Below are 18,432 nucleotides of genomic sequence, written 5' to 3'. Positions count from 1 at the left end.
GGAACATAGGTAAGTATAGCAATGTATAAGAGTTGCAGTTGCTCCATATTCTTGCCAATATTGGTAGTATCATTTTTTGTTTTTATTTTGCCATTCTAATAGGTGTGTATTGGCATCTGATTGTGTTTTTAATTTGCATTTCCTTAATGGCTAATGATGTTGGACATCTTTTCATGTGCTCAATTGCTATCCATATGTCCTCTTGAAGTGTCAAAGTCATTTGCCCATTTTTTAATTGGGTTTTTTGTTTTCTTACTATGGAACTATTAGAGTTTCATATGCTCTGGCTAGAAGTTCCGAGAGATATGATTTGCAAAGATTTTTCTCTTATGTTTTCTTCTAGAAGTTTTAGAAGGTTAAGCGTTACATTTGTTTATGATCTGTTTTGAGTACATTTTTACATAAGGTGCCAGATATATCATTTTCTCACTTATGACTCTCCCATTGTGCCAGTACCATTTAATGAAAACACTATCTGTTCTCTATTGGATTTCATTTGCATCTTTGTCAGAAGTCAACTGATCAGGGGCACCTGGGTGGCTCAGGTGGTTAAGCGTCTGCCTTCGGCTCAGGTCATGATCTCAAGGTCCTGGCATCGAGCCCCAAGTCAGGGTCCCTGCTCAGTGGAGAGTCTGTTTCTCTCTTTTTCCCCTCTGCCCCTAACCCCCACTTGTGCACTCTCTCTCTCTCTCTCTCCCAAATAAATAAATAAAATCTTTAAAAAAAAAATCAACTGATCAATCAGTAAGACTTCAGAAATGGCTAAGTGAGGAACTTGGCATATCATTCCCAAGCAATGATGAAACTAGACAAAGTAGGGGCGCCTCAGTGGCTCAGTCAGTTAAGCATCTGACTTCAGCTCAGGTCATGCATGATCTCAGGGTCCTGGGATACAGCCCCGCATCAGGCTCCACCCTCAGCAGGGATTTGGCTTGTCCCTCTCCCTCTGCCCCCTTCCCACTCATGTGTGCGTGCGCTCGCTCGCTCTCTCTCTCAAATAAATAAATAAAATCTTCCAAAAAAAAAAAAAAAACTAGACAAAGTTGTCAAAAACAACCATGTAAAGACAGGGAATTTGTCAGAGGCACATAACAAAATAAGAAGCATTAACTCAAGAAAATGTTCTGAATCTCAGTAAGAACAGGTGGAGTCTGCAGCAGAAAGTCTAAAACTACAACTATCCCTACCCCGAGCTACACTGTGCAGAAGTTCTACCCAGCTGGACAGCTCCATTGCCCTGCTGGAAGGAGTGAAAATTCCATGCCTAGGCACAAAGTCAAAAACAATTCCAACCTCAGGGGCCAAAAACCTAGGAAAGCCAACATCAGAGCTCACCTGAAGTCACAACACTGGTGAAGGCAAACAACAAAACTAAAGACCTCCCAGAAAATTAATGGAAAAATCCAAGAAATGAGACAGCAAGTGGACCTTGCTAAGATTCCACTTATCCCTTGTAATCTACAAGGCCATGTACATGTACAAAGCTGCTTATATTCAGGAAAGACTGAAGAGGGCCCAAATTGACTAGACATCCCTGGCTAAACATAAGGCCTTGCAAACACATTTGGGGAAAAAAAAAAAAGGAAAGTCAAGTTGACTTGTAAACTGCTTGGACTTGAAAAACATTCCCCAAGCCACACAGACTCAGCAAAAGATGGAATCCTTACTAGCTCAAGGTATATAAACACAACCTCTGATCAATCACTGACCCAAGAGTGACCCCCAAGAAACCAGACTTAAAAATAGTAACAAGAATTTTTAAAAATCAAAACAAACAAACAAAAAAAACTGAGTAGTGACTACATACTGTGGGGAAACAGACTCTACACAATTAGTCTAAGCAAGTCAATCAAGCAAATACATAGCAACAAGCACATCTGGGAGGGATGGGGTGAATAGCATCAGAATTCAAAGCTGCTACAATATATAATCTAAAATGTGCAGTTTTCAAAATGTCTAGGCAAACTAAAAAATTATGAGATTATAATTATACAAAGAGTGTGTGACCCATACACAGGGGGAAAAAAAAAATAATCAATAGAAACTATCCCTGAGAGGGCCCAGATGTTGGACTTAGCATGACTTCAAAGCTGCTATTCTATTATAAATAGCTTTAGAGAACTAAAAGAAATTATTTTTAAAAGAATTTATATTTAAAGAATTAAAGGAAAGTATGATGACAATGACTCATCAAATAGAAAATATAGACAAAGAAAAATAAGTCAGAGAAAGATAAATACCATATGATCTCCTTTATTTGTAGAATTTAAGAAACAAAACAAATGAGCAAAGGAAAAAAAGAGAGAGACAAACCAAGAAACAGACTCTTAACTATAGAGAACAAACTGATGGTTATCAGAGAAGAGGTAGACAGGGAGTAGCTTAAATAGGTGATGGGGATTAAAGAGTACACTTATTAAAAAATATATATATACATGGGCGCCTGGCTGGCTCAGTTAGTGGAGCACGTGACTAAGGGTTGTGAGTCACACACCCAATGTTGGGTGTAGAGATTACTTAAAAAATAAAATAAAAATCTTCAGGGGTTCCTGGGTGGCTCAGTCAGTTAAGGATCTGCCTTCAGCCCAGGTCATGATCTCAGGGTCCTGGGATCCAGCCCGATATCGGGCTCCCTGCTCAGTGGGGAGTTTGCTTCTCCCTCTTCTTCTGCCCCTCTCCTCGCTTGTGCTCTGTCACTCTCTCTCTCTCTAATAAATAAAATCTTAAAAAAAAAATAAAAATAGACCTAATCTCAGCTGGTCCACCCGAGACCCCCTGAGCGCCAACCCTATTCCCCCGCACGGTCCCATTTCCGCTCCAACAAGATGAAAGAAACTATCATGAACCAGGAGAAACTCACCAAACTGCAAGCACAAGTGCGCATTGGTGGGAAAGGAACTGCTTGCCAAAAGAAGAAGGTGGTTCATAGAACGGCTACAGCAGATGATAAAAAACTGTAGCTCTCCTTTTTTTTTTTTTTTAAGATTTTATTTATTTATTTGACAGAGAGAGACAGTGAGAGAGGGAACACAAGCTGGCAGAGTGGGAGAGGGAGAAGCAGGCTCCCTTTTGAACAGAGAGCCTGATGCGGGGCTCGATCCCAGGACCCTGGGATCATGACCTGAGTCGAAGGCAGACGCTTAACGACTGAGCCACCCAGGCGCCCCAACTGTAGCTCTCCTTAAAGAAGTTAGGGGTAAACAATATCTCTGGTATTGAAGAAGTGAATATGTTCACAAACCAAGGACCAGTGATCCACTTTAACAACCCCGAAGTTCAGGCGTCGCTGGCCGCGAACACTTTCACCATTCAGGCCATGCTGAGACAAAGCAGCTGACAGAAATGCTACCCAGTATCTTAAACCAACTCGGTGCAGACAGTCTGACTAGTTTAAGAAGACTGGCTGAAGCTCTGCCCAAACAATCTGTGGATGGAAAAGCACCACTTGCTACCAGAGAGGAGGATGATGATGAAGTTCCAGATCTTGTGGAGAATTTTGATGAAGCTTCCAAGAATGAAGCAAACTGAATTGAGTCAACTTCTGAAGATAAAACCTGAAGAAGTTACTGGGAGCTGCTATTTTATATTATGACTGCTTTTTAAAATTTTGTTCATGGATCTGATAAAATCTACATCTCTAATATTTTTAAGCCGAAGCCCCTTGGACACTGCAGCTCTTTACAGTTTTTGCTTATACACAATTCATTCTTTGCAGCTAATTAAGCTGAAGAAGCCTGGGAATAAAGTTTGAAACAAGGTTAATAAAGTTCTTTGCCTAGGAAAAAAAATAAAAATAAAAATAAAAATAAAATCTCCAATAAAAATTAATATATAGGGATGCCTGGATGGCTCAGTCACTTAAGGGTCTGCCTTCAGCTCAGGTCATAATCCCAGGGTCCTGGGATGGAGTCCCACATCGGGCTCCTTGCTCACCAGGGAGCCTGCTTCTCCCTCTGCCTGTCACTCCCCCTGCTTGCGCTCTCTCTCTCTGACAAATAAATAAAAAAGGTTATCTTAAAAAAAACCTATTTAAAAAAATTTATATATATATGTATATATAAATATATATATGGGCGCCTAGGTGATTTGGTCTTTAAAAAAAATAAAAATAAAATCTCCAATAAAAATTAATATATAGGGATGCCTGGATGGCTCAGTCACTTAAGGGTCTGCCTTCAGCTCAGGTCATGATCCCAGGGTCTTGGGATAGAGCCCCACATTGGGCTCCCTGCTCCGAGGGAAGCCTGCTTCTCCCTCTCCCTCGGCTGCTCCCCCTGCTTATACTCACTCTCTGACAGTAGTCACCAGTACCACAGAGTAAAACAAGTATTATGGGAGATGAGGTTGGAGAGAGAAGTCCCTTCTAGTAAATATCTTAAACTTTATTATGACTTATAGGGTATAGAATCACTACATGGACTTAAGAAAGGTTTCAAGTAACATCAGATATTAGTTTTAGAGGGATAACTTTATACTGAATATGAACTAAAGGTGGATGAGACAGAAAAGAAGAAAATCAATTAGCTCTAAAGCAGTGGCTAGGAGGATGGAGAGGACAAACTCAGGAGACAAAGATGGAACAAAATCAAGGATCTAGTAATCAGTTCTCACTGCATCAATGTGCATTATGAAGTGCACCTTCAGACACATGTTGATACTGTGCTTTGCCTCTGGAAAAAACGGAGACAATGCAATAATGATGCAAAGTCATTAGCCTGGAAAACTAAGAAAGGGAGGGAAAAGGATACTTGGTTTAGTTTTAAACCAACTTGAGATCCTATTAGATATGCCTGAGCTGTTGATCAAGCACCTGATACATAAGCCAGAGTTCAAGAGAGAAAGCAAATCAATGAATTATTATGCAGTAGTGATAAAGCCAAGGAACTCTAAAAGACTACCTAGAGAGAGGATAAAAAGTAGGAGAGAAAAGGTCATTAGCAGAAGAAAAAAAAATATCTGTATTTGTACAGAAGGCAGAGGAGGTTAACCAAAGAAGACTGAGAGTAATCAGAAAGGCTGAAAGGATACCAGGAAAGAGAGGACCCCATCCTATCTGAATATGGCAGAATAAGATCACTTCTTCCTTTCTTCAAAATCATCAAAAAAAAAAAAAAAAAAAGGCAAGATAAACAGGAAGAAAACCCCATCTTTGATGAAACTAGGAGACATCTGAAACCAGAGAACATATGGGAAATCTGCCAAAGTGTAGATCCAAAAGGGATGCGGAAGGAAACAGAAAAAATACCCACCCAGGGTTATAAACTCAGAAAGAACTGGCAAGGCACATTTCTCCTAGGTGAAAGGAAGTCACTAAAAGGCCAAAGCAAAAATCCTTGTTTACAACAGTTCAAGCAGGGCACACAAACTGGTGGAGAGTATGAAGTTATCAGTAGAAAATTATCGCTCTCAAACTAATATCTGATGTTACTTGAAACCTTTCTTAAGTCCATGTAGTGACTCTATCCCCTATAGGATAAAGTTCAAGCTATTTAATATAATTCTCTGGACCAGATTTGGTTCCAAGAAGCAGAGAAGGCCAAACAAACAAGAAATCACACAGAGAAACCATATTCATAGAAAGCAGTCTCTGTGTGGCAGGGGCAACAAGAGACTTTGTAGTAAACAGACCCACTGCAGCCTATATAGGCTGGAGAAATGTAGTCATGAAAATAAGCTCCACACAATCTCGAATCATGAGGAAAAAGTTCAGGTGGCTTTGCACACAACCCAAGAATAAGTTTTGCATAAAAATATTTACTAAGGAGGTGCCTGGGTGGCTCAGTCATTAAGCGTCTGCTCAGGTCGTGATCCCAGGGTCCTGGGATCGAGCCCCACATCAGGCTCCCTGCTCAGCGGGGAGCATGCTTCTCTGTCTCCCACTCCCCCTGTTTGTGTTCTCTCTCTCTCACTGTCTTTCTCTGTCAAAAAATAAATAAAATCTTTAAAAAAAAAATATTCACTAAGCACTACCTGTACTAGCTAAAAATTGAAACCCACTAAATAGCCATCAATCAAAAAGTGGATAAATTCTGATATTAATCTAAGAAGACGTTATTGGAACGTGTCTGAAAGAAATGGAGTACATAGATATAACCACATAGTTAAGGCTCAAAAACACATTGTTGAACACAAAAAGCAAGCTACAAGATGATACACAGGATGATGTCATTTACATAAAATGTCATTAAAAACAATGCTATAACCATATGTGATAACAACATAAAGTATAGATGGGAATATTAAACACCATATTCAGGGTCGTAGTTTTATCTCTGGAGTTGGAAGAAGAGGAATGGCACCTGAGAGGGGTGCTAAGGGACTTCACATGCAACTCTAGGAAAAAGGTTAGGATTGACAGAGCTAGATAGTCATGTTACCCTCTATAAATTACCCTCCCTGCTTGCCTTTGGAACTCAGTCACCACATTGTAAGGAATCACAAACGAGCCCAGGTGTAGAGACCTCACATAAAAACCCACATGGAGAGGAATTAAGGTGGCCAACGTAGAGCCAGCATCTTCCACTAGACATCTGCATAAACAAGCCTTCAGAAGATTCCAGACCCAGCATTTAAATCTTCCAGCTGAAGCCCCACACATCACGAAACAGGGACAAGCTGTCTCTGAGATCCAAATTCCTAATTTACTCCTGAGCACAAATGGTCACTTTATGCCACTACCTTTTGGGATAATTTGTTACAAAGGCATAGTAACCAGAACAACAAATATTACAATGAAATGAAAAGTATTTCCAGTGCCTAGCATAAAGTCTCAGTCCTGTTTGCTAAATTTTCAAAACTGCTAACAGTTGTAAACTTACTTCAGTTTAATAATTTATAGAGCTTCTTACCTCCAAACTTCCAGAATGTGCTGCCCAATGTAAAGGGGTAAACTTATGGAGAATGTCAACTTCATTAATGCAGACTCCTCGTTCTATTATATCTGAAAGCTGCTTTACATCTCCAGCCCGTACTGCATCATGTATGTTACCAAAATGTACCTTCTTCCGGGCACCTATTGAAAATCAAATTGCTTAACATATATTACAAAACTTAAAAAAAAAAAAAAAAAGACTAAAGCAATGATTCAACAGAAAGCACAAAATCACTTTGGTTTTCCAAACAATTTAACACAAAGATGTTTGTGATTAACATCTCAATCAGACTTCCATTTCAGCTCTAACACATAAAGAGCACCGAAGTTATCACTCCCATAGGTAGAGGAAAAGCTGAACAAACAGAAAATCAACAACTTTTCTTGGACTCATCAGAGAACTGAGGTCTCAGGGCCAATTGCCTCCCTGAGTCTGGAGAGACACACAAATACAGAAAAACACAAACAAGCTCAGCTTACCTGGAGCCAAAGCCACTGGAGCCATAAACTTCAAAGCACTGAAATGGTAATTTTGACAAATTGCTAGAGGCTGGGCAAGTATTAGCCTATGAGTGAGAACTCTTTGGGGCCACAGTCTTAGAAGGCCCCCACATTTTCATAGATTTTTGTCCCACCAGGGTAAATCCCACCAGGTTATCACTGTGAAAAGTCAAAAAGAATCACTTCATGTCTTTGTCAGGGAAAGGGGGAAAGTAACCATTTTGAAATATACCCAGTGCATTCTCCATAAGAGACCTACTCTCCAGTGATTTTACCAGAGCCTTATCTCACATAGGCTGATATATTCTATCAATCTATTTTTCTTATCCTTCTCATATGTACTACACTAAGAAAGGAATGGCAGGTCACATGTTTACTTCATACACCCAGTGGTCTTATATTTTATAATTTAATGTTCCAAACATCGAGACTACATTGCAACTGTGAAATATTTTAATGTGTACCTGAAGCCAGAAGGAACAAAGGTATCTAAGCATGAACAAATAGTTGTTGGAGGAGAAAGAAGAAGAGAGTTTAATCAAAGCATTTCCTAAACAAAAAGACATGATTCCTGACCTCAAACTGTTTTCGAAAGAACTCACCAACATTTCTGGTAGATAATCTATGCAATCTGTACTACTACTTATCTATGTATATCTCCTTTCTCCACAACTCAAATGTTAATTTCTTGAGGGCTGGAATCATATCTTACACCACCCCTTAACAAAATGCTGCACATTTTATTCAAAAATCCTTTCTGAGCATCTACCATGTGCCAAGCACTTTGATATTATTGAATAAGGAAAGGGTTAAGGTATAGGCAGGGAAAGACTGGGGGCTCCTGGCTAGGCTCTGAGACTATTCCTGGCAGGCAGAAGCGCTAAGACAGAGTGAACAGGATATAAAAAAAGACCACCTGGCTTCGGATGCTTGGGAGTATTCTTCTTTGGCGGCTACAGTGTACCACAGAAAATGACCAAACCTCAAAAAATTAAGTCATTAAGGGTGTTATCAATAGTCCTTGCTCAAACCAAGATGGCACAAGAATCCCAAGGCCACAAGTTTCCCAGTCAGTTCTCAATAAAAGATAGCCACTAAAAACCCTCAGTGGCAACCCTCTCACTCTCGAGAGCTTTTTCTGTATCCTTGCTTAACAAAACTCTACCACTTTACTCACTCTCCTTTGACTATAAGATTCATTCTTCGATTCCATGAGACAAGAACCTAGCTCTCCCACTTCAATATGATGGAAAATGGACATGGATTTAATACATTTTCTTTCCACCAACACTTTAAAATCTACTTGGATATAACATAACAATAAAAAATTAAAAAAATAAATAAAATAAAATCTACTTGGATAAATTCGATAAAATAAAAAAAAACTGACTGATGCACTAAGAAAGTACAGGTAAAATTAAGACTTTGGAGAAGTAAACATTTAAGCAAGACCTTGAAGAACAATTAAGATATATCCATATGGGGAAGGGTACAAGGAAGGGACCAAAAATAACCAAGCCACTTAATAAATGTTTAATGATGTTAATCCCTTAGGTCAGACCTTCATTCTTCTCCTTTAAACTAATACTACAAGATCTACAAATGATGTTCTACCCACTCTAATCCACTTTATACAGAGACACTATCCTGATCACTTCATGCCTCTACTCCACTAACTGCTTCTGGTTATCCACTGCTGGTCTAGAGAACAAAGTCCAAACTCTCAGAATGACAATATATGCAAGCCCATAATTTGGCTCCATCTAATTTTACGCCTTTTTTTTTTCACCCCATCCCATCCCAATTCATTCATTCATCCACCCATCCATCCACTCAACATTAATTCGGTGTCTACCATAAAGATAAAAAGATGAAGACAACATGGTCTCTGTCCTCAAAGAACTCACAGAAAGATACAAGTACAAATTATAAAATAACATGGTAGGAGCAATGACAGAAATAGTCATAAAAACTTATGGAAGCACAGAAGACATCTAACGCAGCCAGGGTAGGAAGAAAGGGGAACAGAACGGATTTCTGGGGAAGGTAAGATCTAAAATGAATCTTCAAGGATTAGCAGGAGTTTGCCAGGTAAAATGGGGACAGGGAAAGGCAACCTAGACAGCATGAACAGTAGGATGTGGTCAAGAAACCACACACACACACACACACACACACACACACACACACACACACAAAACCATCCTATTGCTGAAGGGGAGCAAAAAGGCAAGACTGGAGACTCAAGAAGACCATGTTAGAAGAAAGCTACAGTAGTCTACACCAGAGAGGTTGAAACCCTCAACTAAAAGAGTGGCAGTAGGAACAGAAAAGGAGACAGATTCAACAAATATGAAAATTGAATGAATTGAACTTCGATGCATACAGTGGATGAAATAAGGAGGAGAAATAGGATGACTCCAAGGTGTCTGGCTTAGTTACCTGTAGCAGACACCGAAGGACAGAGAGGGCATATGGATTCAAAATCCTATTTTGCACATGTTGATTTTGAGGTGCCAAAGGAAGAGTTCCAGAAGGGAGCTGTATATATGAGTCCGCAGCAGGTCTCAGTGTTAGGTGTCTCTCAGTATTAGTTCTGATACCCATCCTCACCCCATACTGAAGCCATTAGCACACTACTCTTTATAATATTCATCACACTAGTTATTATTTGCTCAGTATTTATCTTTCTTCCTAGAAGGTAAGGAATGTGCCTGTCTTCTTCAGTGATATAACCTTAAGATACAACAAATAGTAGGCACTCAATTAATATTTACTGGATGATTGAGTAACGCAGAATTCACTAGGGTTTAAGTCATAGTACACGACCAGAAAAAAAGCACTAGTGATGGCATTATCTCGGGCGGGGGGGTGGGCAGCAATTAAGGAGAGGATGGAAGAAAAGTCATCTAAGGGAAAGGGAGAGTCAACAGAGTGGAAGGAAGAAAACTAGGTAAGTCTAAAGTCATCTCCTCAGGGTCAAATGCTGCAGAGAAGCCAAGAGTCCGTAACATTTAACAAGCGTTTATGTCAATCTGGGCAAGAAGTTTCAGGAATAATGCAGGTGGAAAGAAAGAGAGGAAAGCTGAAGTGAAGGAGGATGAGAAACAGATGATCAGCTTTGAGACCCACTTAAAATAGGTCAGTTAAGGGAAATTAGGAGTCACAGCTGAAAAAGGAAACTGCCAGAAAGGGCCAACGCTGGTGTGGGTGAAATGAGAAAAGCACAGTGGCAGAGACAAAGGTAAGCGAAGTAGTCTGACTCACACGGGGTTGCAGTCTCCCTAGAGGAGGTGGAGGGGCCTGAATCGGACAACCCTGGCATGGTGCGATCCCTCGGACTCCGGGGAGGACTCGAGTCCAGGCCCCCGCTGCTGCGGCGATCTTCACTTGCTGTCACCCACGAGCCACTGCAGTGGCTGCCTTCGTCGTCGCTAAGACCGAGGACCCGGTCCTCCCTGGTTTTCTCCCAAGAGCTCCGGCAGCGGAAACCCTCGTCTATACTTTCTCTCTCCCAGACGCCACGGAGGCAGCGGCTGGCGTCTACGCTCACGCTCACCTCGGAGGAGTCGCTGGCCGCGTAGCCGCGGTCTTCACTTACTCCCTCCCAGGAATTACTGAGGCTGTGGCCGCCATCAACACTCCCTTCCTCCCAAGAGCCACTGAGGCGGCGTCTGCAGTAGTCACTGCCTCTCTCCCCGGAGTCGCCGGGTTGGGGGCCCGGGACTTCTCTGACACCCTCCAAAGAATCACTAAAGCAGAGGCCGCGGTCTTCTCCGACCAGTCCCTCACAGTCACTAGTTCGGTGGCTGCCGACCTCACTTAAATTCACGTCGCTGCTGCTGAAGCCTTGGGCTCCCCTTACTCTCTCCCAGGAGCTGCTGTGACGGCGGCCACCATCTCCCGTAAGTCTCTCGCGAGAGACACTGCCCAGGTCTTCATGGACTCTTCTCGAGTCACTGCGGGAGAAACCGAGTTCTTCACTTAGTCTTCTTGTAGAGCCCCGACAGAGATGGCCGCCGTCTTCACGGATTCTTTCCCAGTCTTCGCTGGGACTAAAGTCCTGGTTTTCGCTAACTCTTTCTCTTAACTGGCCTCCGCGTTGGCCGTGTCGGCCGTTGATCCTCCACACGCGATGGCTACTGAGGCGGCCGCCGTCTTCGGTTACTACTCCTCGCGAGTCGTTCTGGCGGCGGCCGCCGTGGGCTGGTACCCTCTCCTCGGAGTTGCTTTCCAGCGTCTCGACTCCAGCCAACCTGTTGGAGGGGTGGTGGAGCCGTTGCCTTGGAAACGGGTAAACTTCCGGCGTGCTGCCGTCATTTCCACTTCCCCGTGGCCTTGCGTCACTTCCGGCTTCCCCTCAACCTTTTTCAAGGCTTCGCCTCTAGAGAAATCGGAGGATGGTAAGAACCCGTGTTCGTGAAGTTCGGCACGGTCTCACATCCAGCCTATCTAGGCCCTGTCTCTCTAATGGCCTACCATCCATCGCGCTTTCCATGCCTCAGCGACGCAGGTGGAGACTCCAGAACTGCAGTTGCGTAGGTGACCTGTGTGGCGCGGGCCGGGTGGGGCCTTTCTTCGTCCTTGGAAGACCTAGTATAATTTTTCAGTGCTAGTTGGAACATTGAAAAAAATATGTGCGTAACCTAGCATTTCACAGGTATGGAGAAAGACCCAGAGGAAAAGTTAGCAGCTGCAACCGCTTTCATTATTGAATGCTTGTTAGTGCCAGGCTCTTGGGTAATTGCTTGGTGCTTAATTCTCAGAATAATTTTGTAAGGTAGGTGTTGTCCCTGATTTGTAGGTGAGGCGATTTAACGTATCAGTAATTCGCTAAGGACAAACAGGTAAGTTGTGGAGCCAGTGTAAACACAGGTCAGTAGTCAAAAGACTGCCCCAGGATTCCTGACTCCCAATTCCAAGGTTCCTTTTAATGTAAAATGTTCACTTTCAACAGTTTGGCCCACATCTTTTTCTCTAACCTTATTGCTTAATGTGTATTCTTCCATTAACTCTTTATTGAAAATACAGGGGAATGGGAGGGGGCATCTGGCTGGCTCAGTTGGTAGAGCTTGCTCGATCTCAGGGTGGGAGTTCCAGCCCCACGTTGGGCGTGAAGCCTACTTAAAAAAGAAAAAGGAAATACATGGGTTTAGCAGTGGAGAATAGAGAAATTAGAATTCTCTGCCCTCCACGGGTATCATCCACCTTAATTCCCCTTTCACCCTTTTGTTTTTCCCATCCTATTTCTTTGCCACAGGTTTTGTTCTTAAAACACACTTGGGAAATTTCCTTCACCCTATCTTACCTCTCTTGAAATACAGTAAATTGACTTTAACTTCCATAGCCTCTTGTAATATTGGTAATATTAATAATTGCCATTTGCTGAATTCCTGTGAGTCTGACACTGTACTAAGTACTTTATATTAGTTTTGTTATTTAATCCTTAACATAACCTACCAGAACAGTATTACTCTTCCTTTTTACAGATAGAGAAAAAAGCACCAAAGTTAATTGCCTGAAGATTCGCAGCTAGTATTAAGTACCTGAATTAGGTGTCCAACCTAGATCTTTGATTTTGCTGGACATACTTCTCAAAGTCTCTGAATTTTCACAGCCTTTATTAGACCACTATCGCATATATTAAAATTACCTATTTAACAGTTGATCCTCACCCCGACTCCCCAAGGACTCTGAGTTTCTGGAAGGTAGGGACTATATCATTCATCTTGGTTTTCCTGACATTCAGAATACTTAGTTCCAGGGGAGGGCTTAGTAGCTGTTGGTGTGGGTTAGCAGGTGGCTTGATGATCAGTTACTTGTCTGGTGGATGAACTGATAGAATGAAAATCATCTTTTTTACAGTTGGGAGGGAATTTGGGATTAGTCATCCCAGTCCCCTTATCTTTAGAAATAGGGCAACTAAGGTGTTTTGTCTTACCAGAAGTCTATTGAGTTATTAATAGGGGCCAGTTTCTAAGCTAAATGATTTGCAAATAGTTTCAAACTTAATCTGTATTATTATTTCTGTTTTTACAGATGAAGAAACTGCTCACATGTGGCCAAGATCACTTAAGTAGGAGGTGGGGAATTGAACCCACTCTGACTGACTCCAAATTAATACAGAGTTTGTAGCCACTTACATAATAATGGTAAAGGCTTCGTTTATTGTGATGTTGTATGGATAAATTCACTGAGGGTCAGCACATCCTTAAAGGATGCACAAATGGCAGGAAGGATCAGAAAAGAAAACCGAAATAGCAGAGAAGCAGAAAAAATAAAATCTCCCAAAATAAACTTAAAGGAATTAATAAAAACAGATACTAATGAAATAGAAAATAAAATTAATAATAGCTTCTGTTTGAAAAGAACAATAAAGAGGGCACCTGGGTGGCTCAGTCGTTAAGCGTCTGCCTTCAGCTCAGGTCATGATCCCAGGGTCCTGGGATCGAGTCCCACATCAGGCTCCCTGCTCCGCTGGAAGCCTGCTTCTCCCTCTCCCACTCCCCCTGCCTGTGTTCCTGCTCTCGCTGTCTTTCTCTGTCAAATAAATAAAATCTTTAAAAATAAATAAATAAATAAATAGACACTTAGCAAATCTAAAAAGAAAAGAAAGCAATATTTGGAAACGGAACATTACAGATACGAGGGACTTCCATAATTAGAAGTGAACCTAGAAGAGCCTTATACTAATAATCTTGAAAATTGACTTGAACAATTTTCCAGGAAAATACAGATTTCAAAAAATTAGCTCAAGAGTTAGAAAACCTGAATAAACTGATAATCATAAAATAATGTCCTATATATATCCCTGACAGAAGTCACCAGGAACAAAGCATAGAGAAGATTGGAGTATGTCCCAACTATGAAAGCATAACCATAGCGGAATCGAAAAAAACAATAAAATAAAACCTAGCTCAGTCTCACTTAAGAATACTCATGCAAAAAACTTAAGGAAACAAGCCAACAGTGCATTTAGAGAATGATGTCATAACCAAGTTGGGTTAATCCTACCAGTACAAGGATGGTCAACATTAGACAAGTAACGAAAATTTTCTACATTAGTAGATAAAGGAGAAAAACTATGTGGCCGTAAGTGGTAATGAAAACACTTGAAAAATTAGCATCTATTACTGATTTTTAAAAAAATACAATTTATATTAAGCAAGTAACAAAAGGAAGCTTGCTTAACTGGATGAAGGGTATCAACCAGAAATAAACAGCACACTTAATGTCATGAGCCAGGTTATATCTCCTGTCATTCATACAATTCAACATTCTTCTGAGACTTCTGGATCCAGTATAATAGTAATAAGCGAGAGAGAAGTAAGGTATGAAATTGAAAAGGAAGAAATTAAGATAAATGGTATCGTTTACCTGGAAAATCTGTAAGACGGGAAGATGGTAAGCTCTCAGCAACATACAGAAGATTTTTTATAAACTAGATACAATCAACTTAAATGTAAAGAACGCACGTTAGCAACAGTGGTGAAACATTCTAGAAATCTACCAAGAAATAAGCAAAACCTACCTTAAAAAACCATAAAATTTCATTTATGGATGTTATAGAAAATCAGAATAAATGGAAAAATCTGCTGTGTCCCTAGATAAGTAGGTTCAGTGTTGTAAAGATAAGATTCTCCTCAGATTATAAATTTGTTGCATTTCAAGTAAATTCTAACAATTTTTAGTGGAAATCAAGATGATTTTTTATCTGAAAGAATGTAGGTGCAAGATTAACCAAAACATTTTTTTAAAAAGAAGAATGAGGGGCGCCTGGGTGGCTCAGTCGGTTAGGTGTCTGCCTTCAGCTCAGGTCATGATCCCAGGGTCCTGGGATCGAGTCCCGCATCGGGCTCCTTGCTGAGTGGGGAGCCTGCTTCTCCCTCTGCCCCTTCCCCCTGCTCATGCTCTCGCTTGCTCTCTCTCAAATGAATAAATAAATCTTTAAAAAAATATAAAAAGAAGAATGAGAACTCACCCAAATACCCATCAGAACTACAAAGCTAGGGTATTTGTAACAGGGAGGTACTGGAATAGGACCAAATAGTGGAACAAACTAAAATTCAGAAATAACCCCATGAATACATTTATTATAGAGGTGGCATTTCAAATAGAAAAATAAAAGCTCTTTTTCATATGCAAAAATTTCAGAATTAAAGATATTAAAGTTCTAGAAGAAAATACAGAAATTTGTTTTACATATCTAAGGCAGGCCTTCCTAAGCAATGCAAACTCCAAAGATCACAGAGAAAAAATTTATAAACATTTAAAAGGCTACAAGATACATTAGCATGAAGTTGAGACCAGAGGTAGACAATATTTATTATCAAGTCTGAGAGTAACTCTAGAAAAACTAATGAGCAAAAAGCGTGATTAAAAATACCAAAAGCAAGTACACCCGAGACTAATGAATGTTGTATGTCAACTATACTTCAATTTGAAAAAAAAAATTTACTCAAAACTCATTGAGAAAGAATGCTCTTAGCACGTCACTATGATAAAAACTAAAAGATGGATAATGAGTGTTGGAAGAGGTCTGAAGCCTCTGCTGGTGAGATTTTAAATTGGTGTGACCCATGAAGGACAAATTGGCAGTATCTGTCAAAACTCTAAACATGCATTACCCTGAGTCAGGAACTATCCAGTTGTAAAATCTTCAAAATAACGTTCCGTTCTGTTGTAGTAGGATAGTCATTGCAACGTGTTATAGTTGTAAATAATGAGACACTTGGATATCCGTCAGTGAAGGAATGGCTAAATTATGCTACATTTCTATGAAATACAGTTTAGAAATGAAATCTACATCATTAACATAGAAAAAGACAGTAAATGAAAAAAGGGGCAAAATGTATGTAATCTTAGTATTTTAAAATTTCTTTAAAAATTTTTTTTTTACTTTTTTTTTTAAGATTTTATTTATTTGACAGACAGCGAGAGAAGGAACACAAGCAGGGGGAGTGGGAGAGGGAGAAGCAGGCTCCCTGCCGAGCAGGGAACCCGATGCAGGGCTCGATCCCAGGACCCTGGGATCATGACCTGAACCGAAGGCAGACGCTTAACGACTGAGCCACCCAGGCACCCCTTCTTTGTAAAATTTTTTTCAAAGAATCTATAGATAATTAACTCAGTACTTTATAGAACAAGAAAGATGTGAAAGGAGACTTTTTCTGTATTGATTTTTTAAGTTTTACAAAAATTCTTCCTAAATAAAAATACAGAAGCACAGAAAAACGTTATATAAAGCAAGAGAAAGTACTTTTAAGGAGTACATGGGCCAGGGAAGATTAAGAAGTTAAGAAAAACACTGGTTTTGGCAAGGAGTCATTAGTAACACTCAGGAGTCAAGATGTAAAAACCCAGAATGCACAGGATTTCAAGGTAAGTGAGGGACTGATTAAAGGAAATGTCTCAAGTGAAGCATTCGAGAACACAATGAAGTGGGCATCTCAGCATTCCAGAGAAGTGGAGCTCTTAGGAAACTTATGGTTCCACCTCTGTTTTTTCAAAGAGGGGTCTGCCTAATCTCCCATAAACCAGCTCTTTGCGTTTAGTTCCAGAGGAGGGAGCAGGGCCAACCCCAGACCAAAAATTCAATTAAATGCGTTTTGGTAACCAACTTCCTTCTGCCTAAATACTCTGTTCTCTTGCTTCCCAGGCATTCTTGCTCTCCCTTTGATGCCCACCTCCAAACTTTCACCCTGTAGGTGAACTTTTTTGCTATTAACTTGCTTTTTCCCACCTGCACAGCAAAGTGACCCCATATAGGATTAGGAGAAAACCCTACTTCTGCAGAAGTTCATGCCCTTTTTGATAATAGCCTGACTTTCACATTTTTACCTCCAGATTACCTCCTCTTTAGTCTGCTAAAACTTTCCACTTCCCTGCAGTTAGATGCTGTGTATTTTTCTGAATATTTCATATAAACCTCTTGTAGCATTTAATAATTGCTAAATAGGTTGTAAATAAAGTCTGCTGGGAAAACAAAACTAGAATCGTCTATTTTAGGTTAGTTGTTGCTTGAAAATCTTTGAATTTTTATCATATGAGGTTTTTTTTTTGCTAAAGCTTATTTTATTTTTAGCTAAATAACAGATTACTTTGTAGTATTTTCCAGAACAGTAAAGTTAAAACTAAGTTTTAACCAATTATGTTAAAATCAGAACATTGTAGAGTATAAACAATGAAATTTGCAGGTTTTAGGAAATAAAATGCTTTTATCTGTTCTCACAAACTTCAACTGTTACTTCAAAAAACAGTATTCCATCTTACATAAGGCTTCCTTTGGTTTTCCTTGCTACACTTGCCGTTGTAGATTACTCATTCTAGTTCCCAGTAGTGTTGACTATTACTTTTCCATCTTTTGGGGCTACAGTTCAGTGTTGCTTTCTAGATCAGTTATCAGATCTAGCTGTTCATTAAAATCAACTATGGGGTTTTTTAAAATTCAGATATAATTGACATTATTTTCATGTATAACTATGGAGCTTTCTAAATGGTAGAGGGATCTGAATGAGAATCTACTAAATGAGACCCTCCAGAGATAAACAATCTGTTCTTAATATTCACTGATTGTAATGCGGTGAAATTTGGGGGCCACACATCTAAATCACTACCCAATATCCAACCTCCTACCTCAACGAAAAACTAGGAACTGGATTTTCAATTCCAACTAAATACCTATGATCATCTCAGAGGAAGTATTGCCCCTCTGCCACTCTAGAGCTAATTACTTTCGTGCTATTGATAATCTCTTTTCAACTCTGAGACTGGTCTATCATCTGTCTTCAAGTCTCTCCAATTAACTCCTTTTAACATATATGTTAACATCTTTTTGTCTCATTCTGACTAAATTTCCAGTTAAATTTCATAGAGTAGCTCTTAAAATTTTGTCACCTCACCCAACACAACCCATTGCAACTGGTGTTAACACCCATACTCACCTGTTCTTCAATCAGTTGTTAGAGGATATTTCTATATTGTTCCATATTTTCTTGACTTTGTTTACTGCCCATTCTACAAAATTTTTTTACCATTATGGTTTGTTTTCTTTTTTTCCT

The 18,432-nt window shown here is 40.1% G+C and overlaps 1 protein-coding gene and 1 pseudogene across 4 annotated transcripts in view; one reads left to right on the top strand and one right to left on the bottom strand.

Annotated features, from left to right (window-relative positions):
- Positions 1-11,615, bottom strand: part of ANKRD42 (ankyrin repeat domain 42) — a 74,922-nt gene extending 63,307 nt beyond the window's left edge. For all 4 annotated transcript variants that reach the window (XM_044919265.1, XM_044919266.1, XM_044919267.1 and 1 more), the window contains exons 1-2: positions 10,640-11,615; positions 6,849-7,012 (exon numbers count right to left, since the gene is read on the bottom strand). In XM_044919265.1, coding sequence (XP_044775200.1) covers positions 6,849-7,012; positions 10,640-10,697 — 222 coding nt within the window. In that variant the 5' untranslated portion in view covers positions 10,698-11,615. The remainder of the gene's footprint in view (positions 1-6,848; positions 7,013-10,639) is intronic.
- Positions 2,826-3,528, top strand: LOC110577235 (annotated as a pseudogene).
- Positions 11,616-18,432: the final 6,817 nt, after the last annotated feature.

Source organism: Neomonachus schauinslandi, chromosome 11 (assembly GCF_002201575.2).
Source record: "Neomonachus schauinslandi chromosome 11, ASM220157v2, whole genome shotgun sequence".
In the NCBI taxonomy this organism is placed as follows: Eukaryota; Metazoa; Chordata; class Mammalia; order Carnivora; family Phocidae; genus Neomonachus; species Neomonachus schauinslandi.
This window is presented reverse-complemented; position numbering and strand designations above follow the sequence as displayed.